Source organism: Nicotiana sylvestris, chromosome 12 (genome assembly GCF_000393655.2).
Source record: "Nicotiana sylvestris chromosome 12, ASM39365v2, whole genome shotgun sequence".
Lineage (NCBI taxonomy): Eukaryota > Viridiplantae > Streptophyta > Magnoliopsida > Solanales > Solanaceae > Nicotiana > Nicotiana sylvestris.
The window spans coordinates 156,411,733-156,422,495 of NC_091068.1; the positions used below are offsets into that span (position 1 = coordinate 156,411,733).

The window sequence follows — 10,763 nt, forward strand, 5'->3', positions numbered from 1 at the left end:
TCTTGGAAGATATTCCATTTTAGCCCAAACCGTTGGCACCAATATGCATGCATTGCGATAGTCAAGCGACAATTGGAAGGGCTGGGAGCGTTATGTATAACGGTAAATCTCGTCATATACGACGAAGACATAAAACCGTTAGACAATTACTCTCTAGAGGAATTATCACGATTGACTATGTAAAGTCAAGTGATAATGTGTCGGATCCACTTACAAAAGGCCCAACTAGAGAGGTAGTTGAGAAATCATCAAGGGGAATGGGACTGTGGCCGAGAACAAGTCATAGTGGCGGTAACTCTACCTAGAAGACTAGAGATCCCAAGATCTAGGTTCAAGGAGATCAAACAAAGTCATCAATGACGGTTCAACATTGTCAACTAAACTTTTGGTCCATTCTCGTGATGAGACAATGTTCAGTACCAAAGATAAAGTATCAAGGCTTTTTAATGATTTCTAGTTTTGATACGGGGTATATCAAATAGTGTATCTACGGGGTGACACGTTTAGGAATCACCTATGTAAGTGTGAAGTGTTTGCCGCTTCAAGGAGAACTTTGTAAGGCCAGTTCTCCACGCACTTATGAAACCAGAAGGTGTTCATGGCTGAAACGAACACAACAATGAGAACCAAAGATGGTTAAGGGTTGGTTGTGTGACTTGTGGTTGTCTATGTATACACCAAAGTTCGACGGTTCAAAGATATCAAATCTACCGATTGATCGAGTATATCCGACATAAGTTCACTACAGAAAGTTCAAAGGAAACCTACTTATCCAGATGCAATTAATCTTTACTTGCGAATCACACAGTTTTTCATGCATACTTCCGTGATATAGCCATTCCCTATTCATGTGGAGGATTGTTGGGTTTTATATGTATTTAATTAATATATTAAATACTTAAAAGATGGTGAATGAGAAATGGAGGGAAATAAAATTTTTGAGTGAAATTTTAAGTTTCCCCCTTTGGTAAATGGACATTGTCCCATATTGGAAGAGGAAGAGGTTTTTATGGGTATATAAACAATTGCTCTTCTTCTAGATCTTAAAGAGTTGAGAAGAAGGCAAGCCTCGTGCCGTCGTCGTCGTCGTCGTCGCTCGCTCGCTCGTCTTCGGCTTCGGCTTCAGATTTACATTTGGATTTGGCCAAATGATCGATTGATTGATTAACTTTTTGGACCAAATTTATTTATTAATAGTAAAATATTAACAAAAATGTTATTAAATATTTGTTTTAATAACAGAATATTAATATTAAATATTAATATTAAATCCAATCCGCTTTTCTATTTTGGTAACGGAAAATTAACTACCCTCTTCAATTTTCCCTCTTTATTGTTGAGTAATTAGCCATTTATGTAATGACATTTATGCTGTGGCCGTTTTGCAGAAACAACCATTCTGAAGAGTTGCACCTCTTCAGATTTCAGCCCAACTTTGGTTATAAATACAACACTATTCTGCTCAAAATTTCACTACGATTTTTTGAGTTTCTCCCCCTTCTTCTGCATACTTTTAGCATCAGACAAAGCAATAGTAAGTGTGATTTGCTATCGAACTTTGTGTTCGCTGAAACACTGGGGTTTGAAGTACCACTACACCAGTGTGTAATTCGTTCTATCATGGGAGGAAATAATCCATAACCTTGGGTACTAGAAGGGGAATAAATTCCTTAAGGAAATACTGTGAATTCAGTGGGCTCGAATTAATTTTCTGCTATTTCGTTGTTCACTTCTGTTTATGTTCATTTATATTTCCAGAATTATTTTACAAATACAACTAACTAACACTTAACTATTTTAATGTTTCAACATGAAAATGGTTACAACCCTACATGCTTGAGGCTAGTTCGACATATATGCATGGTGCACATGCGTCTGCTGCTTCGAACTCGAATATTTATATAGAAAATTTATTGAACAACTTGAAAATAAGCATATATATTAAGAGGTGCACCTACTATCTTGAAATCTTGAATCCGCTTACGCCTGCTCACTGAAGAGGAAATATTTTAAAGCCACCCTCCTATGGGTGAGGAATAGAAGGAGGCCGTAGTGGGAACAATGGGTGGTGGAAATATTTTGGAGGAATCTTAGGGAAAGGAGGAAGCTTGGGATGAATATGGATTTTAGGAAATAGGGGTGGGCATGGTTTTTTATAGAATGGTGGAATTGGTTTGTATATTGGAACAGGTGGAGGCAGAGGCTTTACTGGTTTGTAAATTGGAACTGAAGGAGGCTTCACTACTTGTGCCTTTGGTTTTGGTTTATAGATAGGAATTGAAGGAGGATTTGGCTTCTTGTAAATGGGAGGGAAAGGTTTATTATGAATAGGGGGTAGAGGTAAATACATGTTAGGGTAATGTTTCTTTTTCCAAGAATGAATCTTGGGAAAAGGTGGTAACTTTGGCAATGGTGGATATTTATAGTGTGGCCATAAGATAGCAGAAGTGCACAAGGCTGTAGAGAACTTTAGATTTCCAGCTGGTTTTAATGTATGTTTTTCATCATTTTCAGATTTGATGACTACAATCTTGGACCTGTCTATGCCATTGTGTGCTGGACATGGTGCAGCATATGCACTATGGAGTTGGGCATAGCAATCTTCTTTTAATTTGCCGTCTTTTACCATCTCTTGTGGAAGTGAGACCGTGAATTTGCCATCTTTGTCAAGTTTTCCTTCTCCTTTTGTTTTGATTTCTCCATTTTCAACCTTGCAGTCGATGGTTACACGAAGCCCTGAAAGCAAAAGTTGTTATAACTAGAAGCATTTCTTGAATTTTAAAGGATGAACATGGAAGACTACTCATCCATTAATATACTAGTGACAGTGGGTGCAATTTTTTTATTAATGTACATCTTTTCAAAATTGTTCAATTAAAGAGGAGCTTTGACGCAACGGTAGAGTTACTTATCATAGATTAAAGTTGTGGAAACGACCTCTTGCAGACATGCAAGTTAAGCCTATGTATAATAGACATAATATGGTCTGACTCTTCCATGAACCTCCGCATATAGCGGGAGCTTTGACGCAACGGTAAGAGTTGCTGTCATGTGACAGCAGGTTACAGGTTCAAGCAGTGGAAACAACCTCTTGCAGACATGCAAGGTAAGACTATGCACAACAGACCCAATGCATGTTGTAGTGATCCTTTCCGGACCGCTACAATGGGAGCTTAGTATACCGACTGTGCTTTTATTGAATTGTGTATACAACGCGAGCCTCAAAACAGCAATGCGAATGCACTCACTGCTCTGATTATGGCACATATGCTATATATGGTTATAGCCATTAAGCTTCTGAAAAATGTTATGCAAAATCAAGATAAAAACATAAAAGTGCATACCTGAAAAGGCATGAGTGGTCTTTATGTTACTCTCTTTGCAATCAGCACATTCCCCAGTTCCAACAACCTGGATTGTCTTGTCAACAGCATAGCAGAAAGTCACAGCAAACAGCAATAAAGAGACAGAGAATCCCAAAAGGACTCTGCCACAAAGTGACTGAAGCCCCATTGAGCACAATGCCAACAGGCAAATGGGGCAGCCAAATAGCTGAGGGAACTATTAACTCTACTTTGCCAAAGTGAGATTTTGTTGGTGTTCTTGAATATGTTTGTCTGAAGGGATTAAAGGGTATATATATAGTACTTAAAATGATAGATTTTTATGAGTTACACCAACAAATAGTTAAGGACCTCACATGACCTTACCTTGACTTATGTTGGAATAATTGAAAAGGGATTATAGCAAAATTTAAGAAGATTCAACTAATATGGGTGGTGGCATAGCATAGCTGTTTGATCAAAGGCAATTATCCTCATTGAATGAGGTATCATCCAACTGCAAACCTTGTTTATTTTCTATCTGTAAACCTATTTAGCGGCTTTCATTTATGTCCATCCTGAAAAAATCTGGAGTTAAATGTGAACTTTTGACTACTTGTGGCAATCTTCAGTAACAGTATAATTGACATCGTAGGTGTTCAAGAAAAACTGAAAAATCGGATAGCATCAGACAAATATGTGCCTGAATTTGAACTCAGAGCTTTCTATATGGAGGAAGGTCTCAGCACTTAAACTATGCCATACGAAGAAATTTATGTGTAATTACTTAATAAGTGACCTGATTGTATAAACAGTTTTATATCGTCAGTGCGTGTAACCTAAATTCTTGCTTTAATAGCATTTTACACTCACCAAAATATTTATTGTAAACCCTTCTACAGCATGTAGAAACTTACACTAGCGCATAAAATACTTTTACTTGTACTACAATATGATTTGACTCAATCATCAACTTCTTACCTAAATCAATTGACAAATATCGTTTAGAGAGATAGAATTGGGTTCCTAAACTTTATCATGTGAGTACATGTTTTTGTTCTGTGTTTGATTTTTCTACTACTAATTTATCTTACATCTTGGCTAATTATACGGCACAAAAAGAAGAGGAAGTTGTTTATTCATTGTCGATTTGAAGCCCTGAAAACGATGTTTCAACTAATTATGTACGCATTTACTTGAATTTCATCTCCCACATGCAGCAATATACGGACCAATGTATAATAATAACATTACAGGACAAGCCCACCTCTATTGTCACTTGAAACTTAGTTCTAATGTAAGAAACTCAATCCAAATGTGTCAAAGGACAACGTAGATCTTCTGCGATGATCTGTATAATGATGTGATTTTTTAACCACCTAAACACGAGCTTATATTTTATAATAGTAGAAACTAGAAGGCAATAATATTTCTATTCTTAATTCCAGAGTAGTACATTCTTGTTTGATGACAAGTATGTTTATTGACTTTTCTCCATTCCCGCTAAAGATTTTAACAAGCTAAGGTGCTTCACAACTCAAACAAAGACCATAAGAATGACCAATCTATCTACCAAGAAAATAATAAACTTGTTGAACAGAAAAAAGAGAATATGTTAGACAATTGTCTTGGTCACCTCCAACTACCAGTCAGTTTGGCACTAAAAAGACAAAGGCTGATAGGTTTTTCCTCATGCTACAACAGTAAAGAAGCTCTATCACTTCTAATTCTTAAACCTATTGCACGTTTTTAACTGTGCGTAAATCCAGTCTAACTGGGAATTTAGCCTCCACATACTGCTTGGGACATCAGAAACCTAAGTAATTCACTTCTTCTTCTTCGACTTGTTGGAAAGCGATTGAGTATATGCAGTTCCCTACATAAAAGACACAAGAAGGCAAAAACTCATCATACCAAAGTCCAGACATATAAAGAAATCATTTTAACGTGATTCTGAAAAACTAGAAGACCAAATATTCTAAAAAATACTCCCAACAGTTAGAGAAACCACAAACCTCAAGCCATTCATCCATGGATGCATCTGTTGTTGCAGTTCCAACTTCAACCTTTGCCTTTGGTGCTCTCTTAGTTTTCTGTACGTACATCCAAGAAAGAAAAGAAAGCATTATAAGGGAAAAAGAGCAACGGAAGTGCACCAAAACACCCAGGATTTCTGATGCACTAACAAATATTCTTCTGCTTTTGCAAGGTGCATACAAAGAGCATATGTAATCACCTTTGAGAGATTTTGTATCTGACCACGTATCCAGAATCCAAGAAGGCCAAGGAGGGCAATTCCAAGACAGAACAAGAAAACAGACTCAACACTGAGAAGACCACCAGGCTCAGTCACTTCAATAGTACCGTTGTAGAATGTACTCTGATAAGGGTTCTGGTCTATCTCATAAACAATAGTGCCAACTAGATCAAAACTTCCAGGCTGCAACATTAAGAAAGAAAAGTTATTCAGCCTAGGAAACCAACGGCGGCATTCAAGTGCAAGCAAATAAAGTATAAAAATAAGCAGATAACAAAAGATAAAAGCAGTACAAATGCTTGGAAGACAACCAACCTGCATAAATTTGCTGACAGCAAATATATATGGAAAAGTTGCCTGGGCTGAAGGTGGAACTGTTGCATTGTTAAAAGCCTAGGAAATGGACCAAGATACAGAATTAGCCAAGTCCCTAACCCAAATCACAGTATAATAGCATGAACATGGAAGCCTCATTTCAATAGGAACTCCTAATTAACAATGAAAGATCACCAAAGTATTTTCATCCCATAGAGAATAATCACGCCCTTGTCACAAATAAATTTTTTACTTTACTTCAAAGCAATCTTAAAATGATATCTTTTTCTTACCATTAAATCTAAAATTATATCCTAGGATCAGTGATGTGGATATATATGAGCTTCATGCTATGTGGAAGTTAATATAAAATGAGAAAAAACATATGTTTCATTTCTAAGAAGAATAAGTTCTGTATGCCTTGTGCATGCAAATGTTTTCTTGGTTCAACTGGAAGCTAAACAGCTACTAACCTAAAGGTTAAAAGTTCACGTGAAGAGACCTCAAATAAGATTGAAAATTACCAGAAGAATTCAGAACTAAGTGAATATGAGAATATGTAAATTCCAGCTTAAAGAACCAAAATAACAGGTAAATAAATTTGAGATAGAAAGCTCTTTTCAGCTTAAAGGGCATAATAAATCACAAATCTTATGGAAGGAGGAGAGTGCAGCCTAATTTCTAAAAAAGAAAATAAGCCAAACAATTACCTGTACGGACAGATTTTGAACCAAATAACGGTGATCAAAAGGAAGGTGAACACTGGCTTGGATTGCAATGATATTCAGACTAGAATCCCCTGTTTTAGGCACCCAAAATTGGGAAATTAATCACTGAAAATTAAGAACTTGAAGGGGGAGGAGAAAATACACCAAAGCACATAAAATTACCGTCATTTTTCATTCCAACTAACAGCTCACTTTCCTCACCAGCTGCCACCGCTGCGGAAAAGAAGAAACGTGATTTAGAGATGCAATTCAAAAACAGTTACTAAACATTTAAGCAAAACAAGGAACCAACAATAAAGATGCAAAGCAGAATCGAAATTACTTACACTTGGATGGGTTTTTAGGGAAAACACAAATTGTCTCAATCCCAGGTGCCGGACTAAAACTGTCACTGCCAAAATCTTGCACATCATCACCAACAATTCCAAGATCCCCTCCTTCTCCACTGCCTTCAACCACTTCCGTTTCAGGGTCCGATTGGCATCTAGCAACTATGGAGTAAAATCAATACCATATAAAACCAAAATGAAATTCAGGAAATAATAGTTCGAAATCTGAACAGAAACTCCTTAATAATCAACCCAAACAGCAAACAGCCCAATAAACATCAATAGCGCAAAGATCCCAAAGAAAGTTGTGGTCGGCTACACAAAACCCCTGTAACCATTCCGCGCAAGTCGGGCCCAAAAGCCTAGAAGATAATAAGTTATGCAAATATCACGAAGAACTAGCTGAATCCTGAAAATCAAGTAATTGAACTACTATACTTTACCTTTCTCATAAAACAAAAAGAGTAAATGAACTACTTACTGCTGTATTAGGCAGAGGTGGATCCAAGATTTGAGCTTGACGGGATCAGTAGGATGCCACTGAACAACTAATGAGTTACTGGGTTCGAAATTTAATATTTCTACATATTTAATAGATTTCTTAACACATATAAAAGGTCTGCATCAAAGCAATTGGGTTTAGCTGAACCCGTAGCTTATACTACGCAGCATACGCCCCTAACATTAGGTAGGATCGATGCATGGATCAACAGTTCTTTTCCATGTCATTATATCAAATGAGATTATAACAAAAGATTACCAAGTCGAAGACATTTAATTTAACTACCAAATTACACTATTGCCACCCAGAACACAATTCGAATTCTACTTATTATTCCCGAACACTATTCTGCTGAGATTATTTTCAGTAATCTTCAATAAGAGGCAGAATTACTCATTAAAGACAAATCACATCCCACACACACACACAACTTTGAGGAGATAAAAGAAATTTCGATTGTATCCGATTGAATCTCAATTTACAAGATCGCACAAAAGATTACTAAATAAAGCTAGAAAAACACGGTAATTATCCTGTTGCACGAGCATTTGCATGTAGGAACAATTGTATAAATAAGGAAAGAGAGATCTGGATCTGAGAAACGAACCTTGAAGAAATGGTGAAGAAAAGAGAAGGAGAGCTAAGAGGATCCAGAAAACCCTAATTGTCATTTTGTGAATTCGAACAGAGACGAATTAACAGAAATGTAGAGCTGAGCTGAGCTGAGAAGAAACGCCCAGCAGCAGGAGCAGGAGCAGGAGCAGTGTTTTTTTGTCTTTTTACGGCATAGGAAGTGAAACCGAACCTCCTTTTGTGTTTGGAAACAGAGGAATATCCAAAGAAAACTCGAGCCAATACGGGGGCCCAATTTCACGATTCCACTTATTTTTTTAGGCTTTATTTGATTAATAGTACTCGTATAAAATTTATGCGACGTGCTTAATATATTTTCTCATTTAGAAAAACAAAAAATCAGCAAATTTGATAGTGTTATAAAATAAAGGCCGTGAAGTAAATAAACCGAAGACAAGTATAAGGAGAGAGATATTGATATATTATTCAACTTTAAATTGAATAATATATCAATTTAAAGTTGAATTGAAGTACATAATGAACTGAAAACTCCTCTATTTATAGAAGAAAGGAAGCAGCTACGAGGCTTTCAAGAAGCAGCCGCAAGGCTTTTCAGGAAGCAGCTGCGAGCCCTTTCTTGAGCTGCATGTAAGCTGTCTGCATGAGCTGCTTACAACCTGCCTGTTTAATAAGAATCTGCTGCAAATCATTTCATTGAGTTGCTTGCAACCTGCCTGCATCAGCTGCTTGTAGATAAACTTCAATCGAGTACTAAATGGATAATCTTCTTCAGGAAGATTATCTATAGCAGAGTAATAAATGGACATCCACAATATAATAGTTTCATAACACTCCCCCTTGGATGTTTATTTAAAGATATTGTGCCTCGTTAAAACCTTACTAGGAAAAACCCAGTGAGAAAAATCCTAGTGAAGGAAAAAGAGTACACATATTTAGTAATACGCATTTCTGGCTGCCTCATTAAAAACCTTGCGAGAAAAACCTTATGGGAAAAATCTTAGTAAGGGAAAAAGAGTACACCGCGTATTGCACTCCCCTTGATGAAAACCTTGTTTCAAATATTTGAGTATCTGCATTCCAATCTTGTATACCATCTTCTCAAAAGTTGAAGTTGACAAAGATTTAGTGAACACATCTGCTTGATTTTCACTTGAACGGATTTGTTGCACAATAATGTCACCATTTTTCTGAAGATCATGTGTCTAGAATAATTTTGGTGAAATGTGCTTTGTTCTATCTCCTTTTATAAATCTTCCCTTCAATTGGGCTATGCGTGCAACATTGTCTTCGTATAAAATTATGGATCTTTTATCCAACCCACATTTTTCTTGAATAAAATGAATCACTGATCTCAACCATACACATTCCCTACTTGCTTCATGAATAGCTATTATCTCAGCATGATTTGAAGAAGCAGTAATAATAGATTGCTTTGTGGAGCGCCATGATATGACAGTACCTCCACATGTAAACATATATTCTATTTGAAATCGAGCTTTATGGGGATCAGATAAATAACCTGCATCTGCTTAACCAATACGATCTGCACCACCTTTGTTAGCATTGACAATATATATAGGTGCATCCATTGCACGAAATAGAGTATTCCAGGACCAAGGAGTTCCTCATCCTCTTCTGGAAGTCGGAACAGATCCTTATTCACTTCAAGTGATCGAACAACCATTGGTGTACTTTATCCATGTAAAAGCTTTTTAAGACCCTTTCTGTATAGGCAGATTGATGGATAAAGATTCCGTCTGCTAAATATTGAATTTGTAGACCAAGACAAAGTTTTGTCTTTCCAAGATCTTTCATCTCAAATTCTTTCTTAAGATATTCAACTGCTTTTTGGAGCTCTTTTGGAGTTCCAACAAGATTTGTGTCATCAATATAAACAACAAGTATAACCTTCTTTCAGTAAATATTCACTGAGGCGATTATACCACATGTGCCCAGAATACTTTAGACCATACAAAGATCTTTATAATTTGATCGAGTACATTTCTCAAGACTTTGAATTATATGATTCAGGCATTTTAAATCCTTCAAGGATCTTCATATAGATTTAATCAAATAAGTCATATATATTATGACTTGTATCTAAATGGTATGACATCTTCAAGTGTCTGGACTGCTTGTCCGATCCTCGCAATCTTTTACAATATTGTGCACTATATTGTATCAAATATATCGTCGACGATCATTTTTTATCAGTTCCTAAGCGATATAACTTGTTGAGATCTCATCACTTTCTTTATTTTCAGGTACTTGGGAGTTTCATGAAATGTTATGTCGTGGGCTCTTCTAGAGCTTATTTCCTCCTCATTATGATCATTTTGATCATTAGCTCCTACCATTTTTCAAAAATTGTTATATTTGGAACCGATTGGTCTACCACGCTTCATGCGTACAGTAAACTCTATCCTTTAGGGACTTTAATTTTAATAGGAGCATTTGCAGCTGAAATATGATTTTAAATTTTGGATCAGCAAATGCTTTTGGCATTTGACTTGAATTATCTTCTAAGTGAGGATCATATTAATGATAATTCGATTCATATAGCATATTTTTTAGTTGTTTATTTCATCCCTCAAATGTTAGAAAAACTAGCATATATCCCCAATCTTCTTTGGGAAACATATCTTTGTGTATTGTGGTAGAGAAATTAATCATATATCATACATTAAAAGGTAGTAAAAATATTTGATTTCTAAT

General features: G+C 36.2%; 2 protein-coding genes across 2 annotated transcripts; both read right to left on the reverse strand.

The window, feature by feature from the left end:
- Nucleotides 1–1,782: 1,782 nt before the first annotated feature.
- LOC104211816 (proline-rich protein 4) lies at nucleotides 1,783–3,786 on the reverse strand. The gene is made up of 2 exons (XM_009760947.2): nucleotides 3,345–3,786; nucleotides 1,783–2,736 (listed from the first exon to the last, which is right to left on the reverse strand). Exons 1-2 carry the CDS (start codon nucleotides 3,511–3,513, stop codon nucleotides 2,024–2,026), a joined length of 882 nt encoding a protein of 293 aa, XP_009759249.1. The 5' UTR covers nucleotides 3,514–3,786; the 3' UTR covers nucleotides 1,783–2,023.
- Nucleotides 3,787–4,893: 1,107 nt separating this feature from the next.
- On the reverse strand, nucleotides 4,894–8,367 carry LOC104211815 (translocon-associated protein subunit alpha-like). Its single transcript, XM_009760946.2, has 8 exons — nucleotides 8,062–8,367; nucleotides 6,950–7,114; nucleotides 6,786–6,836; nucleotides 6,606–6,694; nucleotides 5,896–5,973; nucleotides 5,560–5,763; nucleotides 5,339–5,416; nucleotides 4,894–5,199 (listed from the first exon to the last, which is right to left on the reverse strand). The coding sequence occupies exons 1-8, from the start codon at nucleotides 8,123–8,125 to the stop codon at nucleotides 5,149–5,151; spliced, it is 780 nt and encodes a 259-aa protein (XP_009759248.1). The 5' UTR covers nucleotides 8,126–8,367; the 3' UTR covers nucleotides 4,894–5,148.
- Nucleotides 8,368–10,763: the final 2,396 nt, after the last annotated feature.

Bases quoted from the DNA above. Each gene is read 5' to 3' on its own strand.
- LOC104211816 (XM_009760947.2), bottom strand. From the start codon at position 3,513: ATGGGGCTTCAGTCACTTTGTGGCAGAGTCCTTTTGGGATTCTCTGTC. The intron at 2,737-3,344 runs GTATGCACTTTT...TTTTGCTTTCAG, and splicing joins GACCACTCATGCCTTTTCAG to GGCTTCGTGTAACCATCGAC.
- LOC104211815 (XM_009760946.2), bottom strand. From the start codon at position 8,125: ATGACAATTAGGGTTTTCTGGATCCTCTTAGCTCTCCTTCTCTTTTCT. The intron at 7,115-8,061 runs GTTCGTTTCTCA...TTTACTCCATAG, and splicing joins TTCTTCACCATTTCTTCAAG to TTGCTAGATGCCAATCGGAC. The intron at 6,695-6,785 runs GTAATTTTATGT...TGCCTAAAACAG, and splicing joins AGTTGGAATGAAAAATGACG to GGGATTCTAGTCTGAATATC.